General features: G+C 43.6%; 1 protein-coding gene across 1 annotated transcript in view; it reads right to left on the reverse strand.

Moving 5' to 3' along the window:
- Positions 1-22,227, reverse strand: part of MYO1B (myosin IB) — a 105,698-nt gene that overhangs the window by 41,565 nt on the left and 41,906 nt on the right. Inside the window, 6 exon segments of the mRNA XM_033169011.1 lie at positions 95-213; positions 340-487; positions 1,305-1,408; positions 1,620-1,718; positions 14,996-15,059; positions 19,254-19,300. Of these exon segments, the coding sequence (XP_033024902.1) occupies positions 95-213; positions 340-487; positions 1,305-1,408; positions 1,620-1,718; positions 14,996-15,059; positions 19,254-19,300 (581 nt within the window).

Genomic DNA, 22,227 nt, shown 5'->3' on the forward strand with positions numbered 1-22,227 from the left:
GGTCACATTTTATTCATTGTGACAAAGGAAAAATTCCCCTACGTTTTCTACCAGAAAGGAAAAAAAAATATTCACAGTAGTAATTTGATGTTACCTGAGACACATTTAAGGTTGTAGAGACTTTCTCCTGCTTGGCTTCAACGGTGCGGAAGCTGAAGGCTCTCTCCAGCACTGACTGATCAATGCCTGTCAACTCGCATATTTCTTTGAGCTCTATGGAAGCAAATAATCTCAGCTTAAAATCATTCTGACCTACCTAGGCAGCAAGTACAACCAGAAGCCAAAAAGGAGGTGGGGGGAGTTTTTAAGCTAGTTATCCAAGTGCAGGTAGATAATTACCGTTTTTATCTTTGATTTTACTTTCATCCAAACCATTCACTCGAGATTCAGGTTTGAATTCAATGTTTCCCAGTTTTAAGACGGCCGCGACAACTTCAAAAACTGACTGCGTTTCATGGTCCATAAACCCCACGATCTGCATGGCATTCTAGAATAGGGAAATCAAGTTTTATTCATCACATTGGTTTATCCTGCCTGTCCTTTCTCCAAAGAGCACAAGCTGGCACATGGTGGTCCTCTTCCCCTACCCACCTACCCATTTCATTTTATCCTCACAACTATTATTAGTTTATTTAAAATATGTTTAAAATGCCCTTCAGCCTTACAGATACCAAAGCAGCATTAAACTGTCTTTCTGCCGCTTCCAAATGCACTGAACTGGCAAGCCACAGAAACAAAGCACAACACTCATTTGGAAGTCTAAATAAGCCATTGCTTATCGTGACCTGAGAGGAATGGCCTCATGTCACACCAGAGAAGGGGTAGGTAGCAGAATGAGTTCAGAAACTTTCCCTTTTAACTAACCATAGCTTGCTGTGTCATCTGAACTCAGCAAACTGTTGTTAACCTTAACTATGCCTGGTGTAAAAAAAAATGTCAACTTCGAACCCTGGTTTATGAAACCGGCTTATTTAAGCTAATAAAAGTTTCATGTCTCGATGATGTGGAATCCAAATGTAGCCTTTATTGTAACAAGCTTTGTAAAAAAAAAAAAAGTAACACTCATATATTATTATTATTATTTACAAATTTATAAACCGCTTCACAGCCTCAGGCCATAGAAGCCTGCTTATGGTAGCAGAAGTAACTTTTAATATCCCAAATATTATCAAACTCTTTTAATGGATCACATCGTCAGATTTCATGTTTCTATGCTGCTGATCATCATGGCTGACTCAACAATTTAGCAAAGTTATAAAATGAAGTAAAGTTTGAACTAATACGGAATTTGCACCAATTCTTACCCGAACCGTTCTGAAATTTGCGGCATCATCTACTCCATTCACTTTTGCAGAGTCCAGGCTAAGGTAGTTGTATCGACTGAAGTCCCTCTCCAGCTTAAGTTTTTCTACGAAATGAAAATAGGCCTTGTTAACAGCTAAGCTCCCTGACCCACAATTGCTCTTAATAGCAGTGAGAATTGAGGCCACTTAACACATGTGTGCACTGAAAGGCATACAAACCACAGAAAGCAATTATGGAGACTTCGATTAACTTACAAGACTTCACGTGCATGCAATTCTATTAGATATTTAAAACACCACCAGAGTTGTACTCACTGAGCAAATCTTCCGATCCTCCAGACAATATCTGATAAAAAATGTGGAAATTCCTTTCACCTCTTGGTTGTTTAACAACACGAGACTTTTCCAATAGATCTAAAAAAACAAGATGCCACAGAAATTATTTTTCCACTCCTCTAGTCTGCCTCTCTTTTGCCACTATCACACCTGTATCAGAGAACTGTACAAACCCATTCCCGTTATTTATTTATTTTTGTAAGAGAAACTTGGCACACTGTGGGGTTGAGTTAGATCTGCGGTCTTATACATATAATCAATGAGCATTTTAGGTTGTTTTTGTTCTGATTTTTATGCTTTGTGTTAACGTTTGTCTCTGTAACTTGCTTTGAGACTTCACTTTTCGGGGGGGTGACTAACAAGTAAACAAACACTTACCATATTTTTTCATGTATAACACCCCCCCCCCATGTATAAGATGCCCCCTATTTTGGGGGACTCCAAATTAAGAAAATGGGGGGAAGGATTGCCCATAGTTGTTTTTAGGGGGAATTGCTGAAAATCGCTCACCCGACTGACCTACGCTGCCACTCGCACACATCACAAAAGCCACCTATAGTCTGTCCCCTTGCTGGCAGAAGCCGCCAATCGCCCACCCAATTGCTGCAGTGACAGCCAATCCACACCAGCCCTTGCCGCAGCCACCAATAACATGCCCAATAGCCACCGACAATCTCTGGCTCGCAGCAGCAACCAATCCCACGTCGTCGTCCCCATGCACTATCCGTGTATAAGACTACTCCCAATTTTTTGCATTATTTTTTTAATAACAAAACCTCGTCTTATACACGGAAAAGTACTGTATGTTGGGACACTCTGAAACCATCATTGCAGAGCACGCCCTACCTGCTGCCATCTCTTAAATATGAAATACAATAAAGTGTGGCCGGATAATCCAGCAATACACACACATTTTCCATCCATATTCAAACAAACGGGTGAAAAGGCTCTCCAAGGCATACCTCTGGCCTTCTTCCATTACACAAATTAATCTGCTAAAGTGTAGTTTGAATACAGCCTGCGTCAAACCAAGGACTTAAGCTAGATTACTTTGGAAACTCTTCAAGCTTATGTCTGGGTAGAATGAATAGGGGCAATAAAAGCCCAACTCTTGCAATGACACCCAGTCATATGCAAACATATCCATCGTTTACTCCTTCACCTTGTATCTCAAATGCAGATTTGCTATAAGCCTTTACCCCCCCCCCTCCCTCAAAGGGTGTATTTGCATGCCAAGCATCAGGGCTACTGCTGTGTTTTACGCTACATTAACATTCAGAACAAGAAGCCCTACAATAAGGCCTATTAATATTTCAGCACATTACCAGCAGCGTTTTGTCTTCATGTCACCTGCTGCTATTAGAAAAGTAAATATACAGGGGTCTTTCCACAAAGGATGCTCAGAATGAAAGCACTGTTGTTCTGGCGTCACAGAACAGGGTAGAACATTTAGAAGGCAGTTTATGCCTCAATAAAGAAATCTGTATAAATGAATGTATCTCTGGAGCTCAAAGCAAGGGTACCGCTCTCCCCCTTTAAACCCAAGAATGTGCTAATGAAGTCAAGCACTAATATTTGGAGAATGCAATTTGTTATTGAAGAGTCTAGCAGTGCAACATTTATGTGATCTTTGGTCTGATATGGAAAACTCTGATCCTAATCCTTTGCTGCCTTGCGGGATATCTTTTCGGAGAAGAAAAGACTAAGGAGTAAACCCAGAGTGGAGGTCCTAAGACGGTGGGATGGTGCCCTGTACGCCTCCTTGCGGAAACTCCTGCAGCCAAGCTGGTGCCAAACGTATTGCTCCGCTTTCCTTTGGACCACATCAGTGAGGCTGAGAGGAGGGTCCTGTCGTCTGGGCAGCACAGGACCTCCATACACACTTGTGCCCTGAAGAGGTCATGTGGGAGGCAGCCATTGTAAGTTACCAGTCTCTGCAGCTACAGAAGGTGTGGTGATTCTCCACTGGTTTGACCTCACCACTGGAGGTTCACTATCATTGTCTCTCGAGACAGACAGATGCCAACAATAGGTTTGATATGACCATGATAGTTGAAACAACAACAATGAACTATGTGATCTTTGGAATCAATACGACCATAAATAACAACAATGCATGATTTACACACCCAGTAAAGTCAAGTGATTATCTTTCATAGGGCTGCCATATTCCCAAAAGTGAAAATCTGGACAGAGATGTTGAGCTCGCTCCTTCCTTCCTTCCTTCCTTCCTTCCTTCCTTCCTTCCTTCCTTCCTTCCTGAGCTTTTTCCCCCTCCCAAGAACAAAATTGGTTTGGGGCCTTTTCTTTGATTTTTTAAGATTAAAAAAAATAGCCCAACTTGCCATACGCCTGGGTTTCACCGGACATTCTGCCGATTTGGCAAAAATCTGCCCGGACGCCATTTTTCATGGCGATTCCTGGATGTTGCCAGGATAATCCAAACATTTAGCAGCCCTTTCTGTCAGCAAGCCAAGTTTTAAGAACTGGACAAATTCATATTTCAAACCAGGTAATCAAGAACCAAAGCAACAAACCACACATGTCCATTCTTTACACAGGGGTAATTGTTTGTTTGCTGAGTCCATAGACTGAGGATATCCACTGCACAATAGCTATGCCTGTTATCCAAAAGGAGTGCACAAGGTGAATGTCAAGTGTTGGGTCAACGTCTTAGTTAGGCCTCTTCATGTATCATAGCACTCTGTCGTGATTTAATAGCTTATAGCCTGTAGACCCAAAGTTGGAATGTTGCACTGACTTCATTCATAAAACTTTTAAAACCTTGTCATGATAATGTGTCTGGGGAGGAGAGCCAGGCTAGTACCTGAGATGAGAAGTCTGTGCGCTCTCTCTCTCTCTCAACAGTGTACCAAATACACTGTTCATTTTGGTTCGGATCATCTACCGAAGTCGGTTCCTTTTACATATAGCCACATACTAGATTCGCCTCTGTAGTCATGTGACAAAATTCCCCTTTACTCACACAACAAATGCAACAAATTCCACGCAATCGTCACTTGATGTGGTTACAGTGTAATGGAGAATACCACCAACACATGGATGGGGTCACTTGAAGATGTCTTTCCCATCAAATGGTCACATCACTAGAAGCCAGGAAAGGAATGGGTGGAATTCATGGGATTGTGTCCATCCAAGTAGTTATGGTACTCTCTCATATACTGTGCAGACAAACGCCATTGCACCCTGGGTAACCGGGACCTACAGAGTATTATGTATGCTCGAAGCGTAACAAGAACTGGGTTTTATTTCAGTTTACTCTTGTGCTTTAAGATTTAGATGTCTGCTGGTCCCCTTTGCACTTCAATACTGTACAGATTTAGGTACGGTTAACCTCAATAGGTATTAGAACAACTAGGAACACATATCCACATGCCCTGACATGCCTGAAAGATTATACTGCAAAACACTGGGCAGGAATGATAAGAACTGTTGGTGCTCTTTATACTACTGCAATTTCACTAAAAGTATCAGGAAATGGACACACCTGATGGAAGGGCAACGTGATAAATGCAGCAGTGATTGGATTCCATAAACCTATGTTTCTGTTTTCATTTTTCCACTTTGATCTACAGGTGAAACTCGAAAAATTAGAATATCGTGGAAAAGTCCATTTATGTAAGCAATTGTTTTCATTAGCTACTGGAGTTTAATATATGAGATAGACTCATGACATGCAAAGCGAGATATGTCAAGCCTTTGCTTGTTATAATTGTGATGATTATGGCTCACAGCTGATGAAAACCCCAAAGTTGAAATTGTTAATTTGGGGTTCTCATCAGCTGTACACCATAATCACCACAATTCTAACAAATAAAGGCTTGACATATCTCGCTTTGCATGTCATGAGTCTATCGTATATATTTGTTTCACCTTTTAAGTAGAATTACTGAAAGAAATGAACCTTTCCACGATATTCTAATTTTTCGAGTTTCACCTGTAGGTGCTAATAATAAGAATAATTATACCCCACCCATCTGGCTGGTATGCAACAAAGTTTTACTCACAATAAATCCAGGAAAATGAATGTACCTAACTTAGTTTTTTTCATTTCAATGGGTCTACTCAAAGTAAAGCTTAGTTGACAACAACCCATAGCCTTTATAGGTAAAGGGACCCCTGACCGTCAAGTCCAGTCGCAGACTACTCTGGGGTTGCGGCGCTCATCTCGCTTTACTGGCCAAGGGAGCCAGCATTTGTCTGCAGGCAGCTTCGGAGTCATGTGGCCAGCATGACTAAGCCGCTTCTGGCGAACCAGAGCAGTGCTGGGAAACACTGTTTACCTTCCCATTGGAACGGTACCTATTTATCTACGTGCACTTTGATGTGCTTTCGAACTGCTAGGTTGGCAGGAGCAGGGACCGAGCAACGTTGTGGGGGTTCAAACCGCCGACCTTCTGATCGGCAAGCTCTAGGCTCTGTGGTTTAGACCACAGTGCCACCTGCGTCCCGACAGTGCCCCCATAGCCTTTATACCGTACAGTAAAGTGCCAACTTCCTATCTGTCATTTCGGATCACATTCCATTTAGCCATGGCTCTTTTTGCTTCACCCCATGCTAGAAAATACTGCAAGGGTAACAAAAAATATCAGAGACATTCTCCTTCACATATGCAATCCATGCTAGAGACCACAGCAAGAGAAGACATCTGCATACAGAGGTGACTGTTGCTAAGTAGACATCTGTAAAAAGATGCAACAGACATAAGCAAGCTGTTCTACATCTAGGAATTTACTAGCTTTTCAGCCACTCAATATACTGTTCTCCATAAGTATTTTCTCTCCCTTTTCAGAATGACTACATGCTAAAGGAATTCCGCGGTATCTCCTTGCTTTTGTCAAACACTTACGGACCCTCATGTGCAAATCGTTCTAAAACCAGCGTAAGTGTACTTGTTCAAAAGGAGAGTTCAGCTGGTGAAAACACTGCACACAAGGCCTGGCTGCAATTACTTACATGCCCCTAGAGAGACTTATATAAACAGTTTCCTGAAAACGTCCAGCTGATTCTGTTAGAAGTACCAGTCTCTCTCAGATTGTCTTTAGGGGGGAAGTTAAAGCAATTAACAATTTCCATAGAGGAACATTCACAGCACTGTCCTTACAAGATTTTTTTTCTTCCAGAAAGTAGTTATAAGCAGGAAGCCAGATATTTACTATAACAGGCAACTACCATTCCCAGTCTTATTTGAAACAGAGCTTAGGTTATGCCCGTTTTAGAGATCCCAAGTATGCAGCACAGCCTATAGATCCTTTAAAAAAGTTGGTAAGGTATCTTCAAACAAACTAATTATGCTGACGGTTATCAACTCTGCATTAAGAAACAAAGATTAAACATTTCAGACAAGTTTTCACCCAAAAAGAAAATGCAGAAGAGGCACAGCAATATAGGAAATAAAGTGTGTTTGCACACTGGCAGGCTAGCACACCAAGCTCCCCATTTGCCATTCACCAATTACCGGTACTTGCCGGACTTATCACAAAATACATCCTGCAGAGCTCAGGTAAATGCAAGCAGGTAGGTGGTGAGAAGACTGTGTATGCTGGCAAATTTTGTATATTTATCGGCAAGGCTGCTAAGTGTTGGGCGTGGGGTGTGGGGGATAGAGGATCACAATAAATGAAGTTACAAGGAACCTGGCAGAGGGCCTTCTCGGTAGTGGCACCCACCCTGTGGAACGCCCTCCCATCAGATGTCAAGGAGATAAATAACTATACAACTTTTAGAAGACATCTGAAGGCAGCCCTGAATAGGGAAGTTTTAAGCGTTTGATGTTTTATTACACTTTTATATTTGTTGGAAGCCGCCCAGAGTGGTTGGGGCAACCCAATCAGATAGGGCAGGGTACAACTAATAAAATTATTATTATTAAATTATTGGTGGCAGTGGGAGGATACATCTCAGAAGAAGAAGGCATGGTTAACAGTTTATTAGCTCAAGTCAAATATCAAATTGCTTGATGGTGATTGCACATCTAACAGAAAACTTTGAAACGCTGCAGGCAGTATAAGGTGCTGGAGGTTATTTAAGTTTCCTGTTGTCTCTGGGGCAGTAACTGCAGCCTGCCAATGATGTAAGAATAACTCATTTACTTCCTATGCAGCACTACATCTTACTATTTGTGCATTCTGCCACACATCCACCACATCTGCTTCACCCCAAATTCCCCCCTACCCTACAGCAGTATGGTACAGAGCTGCCATCAAAGGGTGAAACTTCACCCAGGATGCTGATCGCCGAAGAATTGATGCTTTTGAATTATGGTGCTGGAGGAGACTCTTGAGAGTCCCATGGACTGCAAGAAGATCAAACCTATCCATTCTTAAAGAAATCAGCCCTGAGTGCTCACTAGAAGGACAGATCCTGAAGTTGAGGCTCCAGTACTTTGGCCACCTCATGAGAAGAGAAGACTCCCTAGAAAAGACGCTGATGTTGGGAAAGATGGAGGGCACAAGGAGAAGGGGACGGCAGAGGATGAGATGGTTGGACAGTGTTCTCGAAGCTACTAACATGAGTTTGGCCATACTGTGAGAGGCAGTGAAGGATAGGTGTGCCTGGTGTGCTCTGGTCCATGGGGTCACGAAGAGTCAGACACGACTGAACGACTGAACAACAACAAGTGATATGCCCGGCCACATGATAAAAAAGCAATGCTCAACACTATGGACATGTTTGCATGTCAGGATAAGCCATAGTTGCTGGCTTATCACGGTTTACCATGCAAACAGTGTGCTTGCACACGCTACCTGATTGCTCCTGGCATGGCACGGACAGGAGAAACAAACCAGGAAGCTTATGTAGCTTCTGAATCTTTAAAAAAGGCAAGACAGTAAGAGAATTCTGGGACACAATATATAATGAAAAATCTTTAAATGTTCATTTAAAAAAAAAATCCATCAGGAGCCTTCCTATTAGGAAGAATCTTCATGTATGTGACAACGGTGGCTAGAATTTTAATAGCAAAAAAGTGGAATGGAGAAGTAATACCCACCAAATTAGACTGGCGGGTGAAGATGATAGAATATACAGAATTAGCCAAAATGACAGGAAGGTTAAAAGACGACTCAAAACAGAGATTAAATAAAGAATGGAATGTCTTTAGAGAGTATATAAAACAGTACAGTAAAAATCTAAATGCTTTGACGGGTCTGGACTGAATCGTGCAAGACAACAGAGGAACAAAAGATAAAAGTAATTTTAAATGTTTAGAAAGAAGAAATTTAAAAGTGAAGTGGAAAATGAAGTTTAGATAACACAAGGAGATGAATGGAAGTCAAGAGAATATGTGATGTTTTTGGTGTTTTAGTTTGTTGTTTTTGTTTGGTTTGTTGTGTTGTGTTTTTGTTTGGTTTTGCTTTTGCAAAATGTATTGTACGTATTGTTCTAATAAAGTTAGAAATGTAAAAGGGAAAAAAAGGGAAAAGCCAAGACAACAAGCCATTGTTTAAGACTGGCTAGTCTACATACAGAAACACCACCTCTTTTAAATGTGTACAATTGGTAAGCCATGCCACACAAAAAACACCTTTGGGGTGCTTTTCTCGTCTATTATACAACAGTTAACTTCTCCTTCTTTCATTTGCATTACAAATTGAATTCACATTTGGGAAAGGAATGGCTATATATCACAAGCAAGAAATAAAAGTCAGTAGTATAATATATTCTGAATGCTCCAGGAACAGTTATTTTTAGTCACTTCCTCTTCTTCCATTACACAGTAGGGACCATCCTGGCTAACCAGTCTTTCCCTCCCTTTTCTTTCCTTTTTTGTGTGGCAAGCAACAGAGCTGAAAGTTAAATATAAACTTGCAGCCTGACAAGCCACACACTTCCTTCCAAGACATGTGTATCATCCCAAAAAGCTACTGAGGGGAAAGGGGTAGGGATGGGGGGCTTGGACAGAGGAAATCTGCCCAGACAAGGATTACCGCCTCTTCACCAGAGCAGTAGCAAATTCAGAACTGGATGGGAGCAGGAAAAAACACGAGCATTGTTAGGAGTTTAGTTAACCCTTTAGAATGGTGCATACAAAGCTACTGAAACAACCAGTTAGTTGTTTAAAAGTACTTAAATCTTTTGAACCTAAACTATGGTGGGAACCTGAGGATCCTCTAGTACAGGGGTCGGCAAACTAAGGCCTGCGGGCTGGATCAGGCCCAATTGCCTGCAGGATCCGGCCCGCAGACTGTCCTTCGGTCAGCGTGGGGGTTCTGTTTGTTCAGGCTGCGCCATTCCCCCCCCCCGTGCCATTCCATTTCCCCCCTCTCCCTCACACACACCATGGCGGTGCCTCCTCCCTCCCTCCTCCTGGCTTCTCCTAGCCCTGCCTAGAGGAGGAAGGGGCCTGGGCTGAGCTGGCAGAGTGCCATTTTAAGCAGCCCCTCTCCGGAGACAGCCCCTTCACGCCGCTCACCTTCCCTCTGCTGCCGCCACTCTGGTGCTCCTGTGGGCCAGAAAGCGGAGCAGACGAGCTCGCTCTGCCTACCCATGAAAAGAAGCAGTGGCGGTGGCAGCCCCAGGGAAGGTAAATGCAGCACCTGGGGCTGAGGAGGACTACTTGCCCCCCTCGTCTCTTCTTCCAGCTCCCCCCCCAAATGCCGCTTCTCCAGCCCGCCACAAGGGGGACAGTGAACCGGCCCGTGGCTAAAAAAAATTGCCGACCCCTGTTCTAGTCCAAACCCCAGCAATGCAGGAATATACATCTGTCCCATATGGGGATTGAACTTGCAACCTTGGCATTATCAGCACCACGCTCTAACCAACCAAGCTATCCGGGCTGGGTTGGAAGACAGGTTAACAAAAAGAACAAGCGACTACAGTACTAAAATCCCTCCGTGAAGGTTGGAATCTAAAAGCATGGTGCAGATAGCATTTTGTGTATGCACCACAAACACACACAAAGAAACACACACAGTTAATGCACTGCAGAAAAAGGTTTGAAAAGCTCTTCGCAGATCTTTTACTCTTGGACAAATATTCTTTGGACTGTTCTAGCAGGCAAGAAGAAGTGACGTCTGAGACAGACTTCTCCCATCCCAGAATAGCAAGCCGAAAAAAGAACATCTGGGGGGCACCTGGCCCGGAATGCCAACAAAATTAACCTGCCTATTTCACTGAGGGGCACATCCTGAATTAAGCAACAGCCTGTCTACAACCCAGATGCCATGCAGGCAAGGCGGCCAAGAGGTAAAAAGCGGCAAAATTGTGCAGCACCCACAAGGAACGGCATCAGAATTCATTTCCTTTAAAAAGTTCAGTTTGGGGTATTCATCACAACACATACCCTGGGCCAGAGAGGACAAGCGGATGAATCTGATAGCAATTTAACGGTGAAACACTCAGTTACATTGAAGTCTCACTGGATAGGCTCAGTCGGTGGAGCATGAGACACGTAATCTCAGGGTTGTGGGTTTGAGTCCCACGCCGGGCAAAAGATTCATGCATTGCAGGGGGTTGGACTAGATTCTATGATCAACTCCTAATGTTCAAGTGATAGACAACACAGTTCCTTGCTAACTAGCTAAGTATTTTCACTGCCACCCTATCCCTCCTTTAAATGCTCTTCTAACTGTTTCTGCCTCTTGGAACTTGCAGTTGCGTGTCGAGACCCCCGCAACCACCCCCTCAAAGATGCATAAAGACACCAGGACACAGAATATATGGTTAATGTTATTGGGCAAATTTTGGCCACAACTTTATTGGTTACAGAATGTGAGCGGTAATTGGCTTTGGCATTGGATAGACCAGACTATATCTGACTCCTGCCCACCGCGCAGGAAGTCTGGTACGGGTAAACCACTGAGCCCTGTCGATGCAGACCAACTCGAGCTCCCCCTGGGTTCCCAAAGGGGTCGTGGCATGGCCCTAGCCTCGCCCCGGGCTTCAGACAAGATCCACACCCGTGGATTCCTTTAACAGAATACCCTTAAGCTTGGAGGGGCAGGCGATGGCCGGGTCTCCTCTCCCCCATCATAAGGTCACCCAACGCCTAGCCGCAAACCTCACAGAGTTGTGACGATTGCTATGAGGTAAACGAAAACCAAATGGCTAAGCCAATCTGCCAAGTGGAAAAAATTCCTAACAGGCCCCTGACACAAGACAGGCAACCAACAGAAGTCCAAAGCAAGGCCAGTGAAGAAACCTGAAAGTAGGGAGAGAGGGCGGGAGATTGAGGAAGCGAGCCAAGAGGAAGCCTCCCGGCTCACACCTCCGTTTAAAAGGGTCCCAGCCACGCCCCCACAGCCAGCCGATTGGCTAGCTGCTGCTGATGTGGCCGGGATCCCCCAGGCAACGCAGGACAACGTCCCCCGCGCCTGGGGGAGAGTGGGAAGTCGCGTGGTCCACCGCAACCCCGCCTCACGGTTAAGTGGAGAGGATCTCTTCCCTAAATGTCGGCTCCTTTTGCTCTTGTTGATCTATCTCCTGCTTTCGTCACCCTCCTTCTGCCACTGCCAGCCTCATGGGTGGCACAGAACCCCACGAATCACTGGCTGGCCCTTTCCCCGGGATCTTTCTCCTTTCTTTCCCCCTCTTCTGCATGCTAATCCTCCTTCTCCTCGGGCTCCTGCCAGCTCCTGACACAACGCAGGTCGTTTAGTGGGCTAAGAGTGGCTCCACCATCTATTCCTCATGGAAGAGCCAAAGAGTAGAAAGTAACTTGAAGCCTTCAGGGGGAAAAGTAGGGCAGAAGTAAAGGGACACAGTCATGCTTTACAGGCTCAGAAAACTGCATCAGAAACTCTCATACTATGCGCTAACAACTTAAAACAAGAGGCCTGCATTTCCAAAAAGCGACTGGGGGAAGCATGGCAATCCAACAACAAAATAGGAGCCAAAAATTAATCCCATAGTATCTAACCATTAAAAAGCAGAATTACTTCATAAAACAATATGAAACATTTCCGAGTGTACTGCTTTTGTATCTCGCATATTCACATAATTAAAAGGCCAGCATCAAGCGACCTGGTAGAGAACGGAGATTTCAGTTACTTGACACATTTTCTCCATTATAAAAGAAGCGAGGGTGGGGGAGTTTCTTTTCCAGCCAAATAAAAACCAACAGTCCTTGTTTGTATTATCGTGTTACTGGAGGAGGAACAGATTTGGTACTTAATTATAGCCTTGCCCTGCCATTTGGGTTGCAAATATACCCATATTGATTAAAAGCTTTCCAAATAGCCATCACTGTACGTCGTTCCATAGTTATTTCCAAGTCTATCATTATGGCGCTGAAAGGTAGGGCACAAACTCAGGGAGCCAGCTCAGATGGTCAATGGCTGAGTTCTGTACCTCCCTTAGCCCTCTTCTCTCTCTCAGCTGAGAATCTGAAAAGGACAAATCGTAACTTTGCAGTGTCGCAATGACTTGCTTATCTGAGGAGGGTGGGACTCCAGGATAACTTGTCTGAGGCTTCTCATCGCACTAAACAACTTGTAATTCAAAAACATTAACTGTGTGTATTACATTTTTATATCACGGTTCTTCCATCGTGAACTCAAAGTGGTATAGATGGGATTCCCCATGTGATCTCCAAGCCCTGAAAGACCCAGACCTGATAAACCACAGCATGTTTGCTGAATTGCTCTTTGATTGTGCCTTCAAGGATTTAAAATATTTCAAAGCTGTCTGTGCGTGTGTGTGTGTGGTTGTGCAATTCTCAGATTTGTTAATTGTCAGCATTCACTACAGCAAACGGAACAACTGAAACCCATTAGCACAACGCCATCCCCTGGTGCAAGACGTGAAAATTGCTCATTCTGCAAGCGTCCTAAGTCCTTGCAATCTCATCCCAACAATAAGCCATGGTTTCAATGGGCTGGAAAGTAGCACCATGCCTGCAACAAACACTCTTTCCTCTGTCACACACCTAAATGCGAGACTTGTGCAGTTTGTTAAACCACGTTTTTGCATTACGTCTGAACAAGGATGTTGTTTTCGACTCCTGGATTACAAACCAATGTCAAGCCTTGGTTCACAAACCTGGTTTGTAGTTACAAAGCACAGAGCTTAACTAATGGTACAGATTCAAAGGGAAATTGTGGCTTAATGTACCCCAGAAGTATTACACTAAGGAGGGAAGAGGAAGGAAGAACAGCAGGCATGGATACAACGCTAATCCTCAGCCAGACATCCCAAAACAGTTAATTCTAAAATAAAAACAAAATAAATAATTAAAATCTGCTGCCTCGGCTGGGAGCAACTTTTAAATCAATTCATCTAAATGATTAGTTGACTAAATGTTGCAAAAAAAAAAAAAACCAACCCCATTCACCCGCTCAAAGATGCTATTTTAGACTGGAGTAGATTAACAAGGGAATTGTGGTCCTTTGATTTCAAGTTTCATGTGCTGAAAAGGAACCTCCAACGAGACTGACATTTTTAGATCAAAGGGTCCAGTTTTAACTATTTGCCTGGAGGCTAGTATGACAGGAGACGGAATGACAGCACTTTCTTTAAGCAAGAGCTTTTTCCAGGGAGAAATGTATAGCGAGAGGAATATTTGTTACTGAGTGAACCCTGGTGAAGTCCAACTTTTACTGGTGACTTCATGCTTTACTGAAACAACTCAGGAACAATAAGAGTTTGATTTAGAAGCTGGCTCCTCGGTTCCACAGAATGGAAGCTATGTGACCGGCTCTTGAAAAACAGGCGTGCAATAGGTTAAGAAGGACTGTAATTTGATGAACAAACAAATAGCAGGCTGTGGAGGCTTAGGCTATTGTTCTTCAAGTAAGACTGGCTAAAGCAAAAAAAATAAAATAATGCATGCATATAACGTATCTGGCTGAGTGAATTACCATGTCATAATGCCGAGTCGAAAGAAAATTCCACGAAGGGAAGCTCAGCTTAATGAGAGAGCCGGGCGACAATGCATCAAAGAGCAGTTGTGTTCTCCAGCGCTTTTGCTTAGTTGGGGATAATGTGAATCTGATAGGTTGCACTCAGTGCTACATACAATTCATTCTGTGATACAGAGAGATCTTTCACAAGCACACAGCCTTTATGCACGGCAGCTGCATAACCTCAGGTCTCCCCATACATTCCCCCTCAAAGGATCTGGGAAAGGATCTTTTTGAAGAAATGACAGGCAGGGTAAGGATTCAGGATCACATCTGCTTACACTAGTGGTGTGGAGAGTAGGGCTTTATGGGAACACGTGTAACATGTAGTTTGGCAAAAAGGAGATGACTGTTTAAATAAGCCGAGCCGGTTCTCCATTATTTTTGCAAACCACAGATTTGAGGAATTATGTCAGTCAAATGCTCAATCTAAATTACACTTCTTTTCAAATGGGCATCATGAAAATACTCACAGAAATCTATGCCAATACTTACAATTGCTTATAACTCCTCCAAGCGGATCACCTTTGAAATCAAATTCGATGTCCATGTACTTTCCCTGCAGAGAGAACAGATATAAAACTGTCAGGTTACCTCTTTTGTTTCATGCAAGCTTCTCCCCCCATTTTTATATCACGGTTCTTCCATCGTGAACTCAAAGTGGTACAGATGGGATTCCCCGTGTGGTCTCCAAGCCCTGAAAGACCCAGACCTATTAAACCATGGGGAGGTAGCCTGACATTTTCAAGCCGTCCATGGAGTTAAATGTTGTACGAGAAATTCCATTGTCCTGAAGTGTGTATATTCAAGTGTAAATGACTTCTAATAATCTTAAGATTAAGATCTCCCGAGTTGCACTATAACTGGGTCAAACCAAATAATGAATGCTAATTTATTTTTAACCAAGCAAAGGAAAGATCTGACGGCTCATAAGAGCCAAGCTATTAAATTAATTTTTGCTTGCAGGCCAGATCACCACTATATCAACTCGGCAAGAAATTTTTAACAACTGCAACAACAACAAACGTGAAGTCAGTTTTCCTAATATTTTCATCTGGGCCTATTATCTTAAGATTTACCGTGAAATCTCTCCATGCACAAGAACCTGACATTTCTTGCCTGCCTCTCACACACAGCTGACTAGGAAAAGGGACAATCACTGACGTTGCTAGGTCAGTCCTTGGATAAGAGTCTTTTGGAAATCTGGCCAAGTAAAGTAAAGAACTTTGTAGAGGATGAAAGAACAATGCATCTTAAAGCAGCATTTTAAAATGGACAGGCTACTGAAAAGCTTTCAAAATCCTGACTCTGCATGGGTGTACAGTTGGCCAGTTAGAAGTCCCATCATATCTTGCATAGCAACTGGCTGCTGGGCTCCATGGCAGGAGGCACAGTTAATACCAGGCGTCCCCAACCTTCGGCCCTCCAGATGTTTTGGTCCTGTTAGCTAGGGATCACATGGGAGTTGTAGGCCAAAACATCTGGAGGGCCGCAGGTTGGGGGTGCCTGGTTTATACAGACCAGAACATCCACATTATATCAATGCACAACCATTGGGAGGAGCTATGGTGGCAATGCTAACTTTTTGTCCTCCTTTATTAAATATTGGGGGGGTGGGGAGATTCCTCTCTACACCAGCTATAGGAAACCTTGTGCCCTCCCAATGCTGTAAGACTCCAACTCCCATCAACCCAAGCCAGTATGGAAGATGTTCAGGGATAATGGGAGTTGTAGTCCAACAACAATCAATATTCTGCAAGTTCTCCACCCGTATTACCAGGGATGGGGAATCTCCAGCCCACAAACCTAAGCAGGCTCACCAGGCCTCCCCACTTGATCCGTGAGACCGTTTTCGCCAAGCCACACCCATCCGCCGAATGCCATGGTTTGTTTTCCTGCCCTACCCCAGACACTCCAAACTACAGAGCCTTGAGGCAAGAGCAGAGCTGGAAGGAAAACACTCCCAAGGCTATGTGGCTCGTCCTGACACTTTGCTCCCAACTCTGGCTCGCAACAGGTTCCTTTCTTCACCCCACCCTACAACCCCTCCTTCCCAGACTAGACAACTTTGCTCCACAGCAGCTACTGATGAGGGGGACATTTAAAGCTCCTGCAGCTCAGCTCTCCCTACTAACACCTAAAATAGAACTGAGTAGGCAAGCGGTGGAGTTAAATGAATCGTGTAAAGGGGTCCCCCAAGTTAACAAAGTAAATTGGAGTAACAGTTATTTATAATGTGGATATATACAGAGAGGGGGGTGGCTTTACATGGCAGTTAATGGAAAATAATAATAAGAGAGCATTCACATAGGTAAAACTAGCAATGTTAAAAAAGTTCAAACTCATAAAGATATAGAAATTCAGTGAGCTTTTATTCAACAGTCAGTACTGCCCTTAAGAAAAGATGTTTGCCAGCAATTTGCAAGTCATAGCTGCAAAGTAATTAGCACCTCAGGTGCTAAACATCTGATCTGCAATGCACTTGGTGCTCTGGAGTGGCAGGACTGGTTTTCACACTCCCAGAAACAATAATCCCTGATCCTGGTGATCTGGGTGTTTCCTCCTGCATATGTTTTTGGGGGCATGCCTGCCTGACCCATAGTAGGGGCTCGGAGACCTTGCTTCTCAAAGTCTCCCTTTTCTGGCATGAAAACCACACAAGCTAAGAGGACAGTTCAATCAGCAGCAGAAACGGTCCAGCATGGCTCACAAACACCATTTGTACACACAGAACCCCTCTCTCTGGGATAGCTCAGTTGGTAGAGCATGAGACTCTTAATCTCCAGGCCGTGAGTCTGAGCCCCACGTTGGGCAAAAGATTCCTGCATTGCAGGGGGTTCGCCTATATGATCTTAGTGGTCCCTTCCAACTCTACAATTCTATGATTCTCTGACTGATGATGAATCACAGAGTACCCAATTCATGGCATCCCTTGACTCTCGACAGATGACATCCCAGAGAGCAAGAGGTTTACAAAATGGATGCTGAGTGTTGGGGTGAGTTTTCTGAGCAGAGTGGTGCAAGGATAGGGTTACAGGGTTCTCGACATTCCACAGGGACCCATGTGCCAGCAAAGTGGCATGTTTGCTATTAAACCATGGTTTAAGGAAAAACTGTGGCTTATATTGAAGTGTGAACAAGGCCTGCATATGCAAAGTCACATAGTAAGCTCAGGATTGTAAATGCACTTGAGCCTTGATTGTCTAGTTATGTAAAAAAGGTAGAGGGTATATAATAATAATAATTTATTATTTATACCCTGCCCATCTGGTAAAGGACCCCTGGACAATTAAATCCAGTCAAAGGCAACTATGGGGTTGCGGCGCTCATCTCGCTTTCAGGCTGAGGGAGCCAGCGTTTGTCCACAGACAACTTTCCAGATCATGTGGCCAGTATGACTAAACCGCTTCTGGCACAATGGAGCACCATGATGGAAACCAGAGCGCACGGAAATGCCATTCACCTACCTATTTAGCTACTTGCACTGGCGTGCTTTCGAACTGCTAGGTTGGCAGGAGCTGGGACAGAGCAACGGGAGCTCACCCCGTTGCGGGGATTCGAACTGCTGACCTACCGATAGGCAAGCCCAAGAGGCTCAGTAGTTTAGACCACAGCGCCACCCGCATTTTTGTAGACTACACAGACTCTCAAAAGTTATGGAATAATGCTTCTCTCCCCATAACCTTCTGAGGAGCAATACTGCCAGCGCAGCTTCTCTCCCTGCCTTCTGACATGACTTTTCCACATCACAGAGCCTCATTTCAATGGCTGTACCTTACTGTAGTTCACATGACAGTGACAGGCATTACTATTTACAATGACAACAGGAATAAGGCACTGTATTAAAAAAAAAACAGGTTATGGAAAAGCGGCAATGCTAATAATTCAAACCATTTCAGAAGAACTTTCTGAGGATTTTTTAAAGCTGCAGAGAAGCAGGGTTTTCACCTAATTTCTGCCTCGCTTTCAGAAACAGCTCCAGTGGTACCTCGGGTTAAGAACTTAATTTGTTCTGGAGGTCCATTCTTAACCCGGAACTTTTCTTAACCTGAGGTACCACTTTAGCTAATGGGGCCTCCTGCTGCCGCCAGAGCTCAATTTCTGTCCTCATCCTGAAGCGAAGTTCTTAACCTGAGGTACTATTTCTGGGTCAGCGGAGTCTGTAACCTGAAGCGCCTGTAACCCGAGGTACCACTGTACCTGAAAATACAGCTACCGAACAGCATTTAAGTAAAACAAATCTGAATATGCCTTGACATCGGGTTAGATCCAACATTCTTACACCATAAACAGAAGGGAAGTTTGTCACAAAGAAAAGCCTTGGGCAAGGCTTTATATGCTAACTTTGAATATAAAAAAGAAAAGAAACAATTGTGGAACATTAGTTCAACATTCCATTGTCATCTCTATGATTCTGGTAGAATCCAACAACAGACAGAATTTGTGTGCCTTCCATAGATATATAGATACACCTGTACTTTGGAATTCTCTTGCCTATTGACATTATGAACTATATTGTTTTAGATGTCTGCTAAAAACTTTTCACATGTTTCTGCAAGCCGACCCAGACATGTAACTTAGTTACCTTTGTTTTCAAAACATTTTAATGATTTTATCTTTGTTTTAAATACATACAATAGCTTTAGTTGTACTGTGGATTTTAGCTGTGTTTATCTCCAGTTCTATCTGTATATGGCTCGGAGAGCTCTTTGGTCAAAGCAGTTTATAAATCAATCAATCAATCAATACTTACAAATCTCGATGAGTTGTCATTCCTTACGGTTTTGGCATTTCCAAATGCTAGAAGGAAGGAAGGAGAAAAAAGTAAAATATGTGTTTTAAAAGCCAAGTCAATCTGCAAGAACAAACAAAGATATTTATTGGGGTTGTTGCCAGCTTTACCTTCTAATAAAAAGATAGATAATCCAAAATGAGGGGTGATGAAATCACAATGCAAACCACCAGAGTTTGATCCTGGCTTGCAGAGTTTTCCTCAAACCATGGAAGGAAGGGAACAGCTGGTGGGGGAGGCAGAAAAGTATGAGCATGAGGTCCCCCACCAATCATCCATGTAACATGAAAACATGGTTTGATGTTATGTCTGCACCAGCCCAGTGCAACACTGGTTCTGAATATTACTGGGCCATGCATTATTATTATTTTTTGAAAAATGTTTGTTCATTTTAGTCCCTCCTTCTGGTCCCAGAGCGAGCAATTTCTCACTATTTTTGGTCCTACACCATGCCATTTGGAATTAATGCTTCATGTTATTCTGTGTTGATTAAATTGCATTATGACCTTCCTATCTCCTATCAACTCCATAGACAGCCATGGTGGATTTGTGTACTTTGCCATCAATACATAACCAATGCTCAAGTCAAGTGGACATTTGGGCGGGTGGAAAAATGTTGATTCTGCTTTAGCAAATCTGCATTTTGAGATTTCCCGGGATGAAAGAACTGAAGCCCGAAGGCAGCATGTGTCACTGTTGTTGTTCAGGGTAACTGAAACAATTGTTCTGAAAACTTTATACAGCGCAAAGTTTGCTAGCAATAAATCATATTTCCAGTCTCCGGGCCGCATATCATTAAACATGAGGCTAAACACTGGGATCATTTATAAATGAATGCAGAATCAAATACAAGTGCTCCATTATAAGAGTTTGGAGACACATTCTTCCGTCTCACCATAAGTTCATTGTTTCCTGATATTCATGTACAGCAGATACACACCAGATGGAATGCAGAATTTGATCACTTGGTAACTTAGACAAGCAAAATCTTAAGAAGTTCTTGAAGAGTGATTCCAAACAAAGGTAGAAGACAATGCAATTTAAATACAGTTAGCAAACAGCTTCCGTTTGAAGCCATTACATCATAATAAAGAGAGTATGAGTTAATATTGCGACCCAAATTGTAAACAGAAGGGCAATAGGAAGTATGAAACCATATAGGACAAAAATAAATGTGTGATATTATTAAAATCTACAGGCAGTAAGAGAAGAATAGGTAGGCTATGCAGTATAATTTTGGAATTCAAGCATAAAGGAACATTTGTGGAAACAGAGCAGAGATACAGAAAAATTGAAATGCATTTGTGTGGGGGGGAAACCAACCAAATTGATCGCTGCTGAAATTCAACACCAGTGGTGCCAGGGACACCACAAATGTGGAAGCAGGACTCTGCACACACCTCTCCACAATTCCCATCTTGCTATGCACAACTGGGGGGTTGAACGTGCAGCTCCCCTCTCTGATCCTGAATCCACAATTAGTGGAGTCAATTTTGAAAAGCTAAAGTCCTGGAGATTGGCTTCTCGACTAGGTTGGGGAAACCAGGGGATATAAGCCAATCTTCTACTCCTCTCCCCAAGAGACGACCAGCAGGATTCTATCTTTCAAAAGCTAAGGTGATGTCAGAATAGCCAATGGTGCAGATCCACTAGGGACATCAAGCTCAGGTCAGAGTAGAGTGTGAACAAACCTCAAAAAACCACTAATTCATTTGTGGGAGGTAGATGAGCAGTTACATTTAATTGCATTCATATAATAAATGTTTGCTGGCTGAATAACCTTTTTAAAATAATAATAATAATAATAATTTGTATTAAAGATTTTCTTGAATTACAAAAGAACATGCAATGTCTCTTCCTTTTTTCAGATCACAGAGTCTCTTAGTTACGTTCAATGGAAGACAAGGTTGTATCTAGTATCACTGGCGTAGGAAGAGCGGGGCATAGGGGACGGGGCGCCCCAGGCAGCGCAATCCCGGTAGGGTTCCATCTCGGCTGCCCCCCTCACCTGCGTTGCGCCCCCTGCCCCAGAAGGTGCTCCATGCCCCTGTGGGCGGCGCACCACACCCCCAGAACACGTGCCAGCCCCGCCCCTGCCTGCTTCCCACCCCCGGTGCCGGAGCATGAAGCTCCGCCACTGTCTAGTATAGCAGGCACGTCCAACAGGTAGATCACTGGTAGATCACTGGCTCCCCCCAAAGAAGCCCAACAAGTTTGGCTCCCCTAAAAAAAAGCTCAAAACTTTTGCCCTGCACCCTCCCCAAAAAACGGGGCTTTCCTCCTCCCTAAAAAAAGCTGAACAACTTTGATCTGAACCCCCCCAAAAAGGGGTAGATCACTGCCAGTCTTTAACTCTGTGAGTAGATCGCAGTCTCTTGGAAGTTGGCCACCCCTGTAGTATAGAGCTCAAGGGAAAGAGAGCTTAGGGGAGAAAGTGGTGGGGAGAAGTTAGGTAGTCAACTTACATATTATTTTTCCTTTTTGCAAAATTGGTATACGTGTGAGGTTTTTGTATCAGCATCACTTGGGCAGGTTCTCTTTCTATTCATTTGTTGGTTTACATTAGCAGGTAGGTAAAGGTAAAGGACGCCTGGATGGTGAAGTCCGGTCAAAGGCGACTACGGGGTTGCGGCTCCCATCTCGCTTTCAGGCCAAGGGAGCTGGTGTTTGTCCACAGACAGCTTTCTGGGTCATGTGGCCAGCATGACTAAACTCCTTCTGGCGCAACAGAACACCGTGATGGAAACCAGAGCACACGGAAACGCTGTTCACCTTCCTGCCACAGCAGTACCTATTTATCTACTTGCACTAGTGTGCTTTCAAATTGCTAGGTTGGCAGGAGCTGGGACAGAGCAACGGAAGCTCACTACGTTTCAGGGATTCGAACCCCCGACCTTCCAATAGGCAAGCACAAGAGGCTCAGTGGTTTAGACCA

The sequence above is a fragment of the Lacerta agilis genome, chromosome 1 (genome assembly GCF_009819535.1).
Source record: "Lacerta agilis isolate rLacAgi1 chromosome 1, rLacAgi1.pri, whole genome shotgun sequence".
Taxonomy (NCBI): domain Eukaryota; kingdom Metazoa; phylum Chordata; class Lepidosauria; order Squamata; family Lacertidae; genus Lacerta; species Lacerta agilis.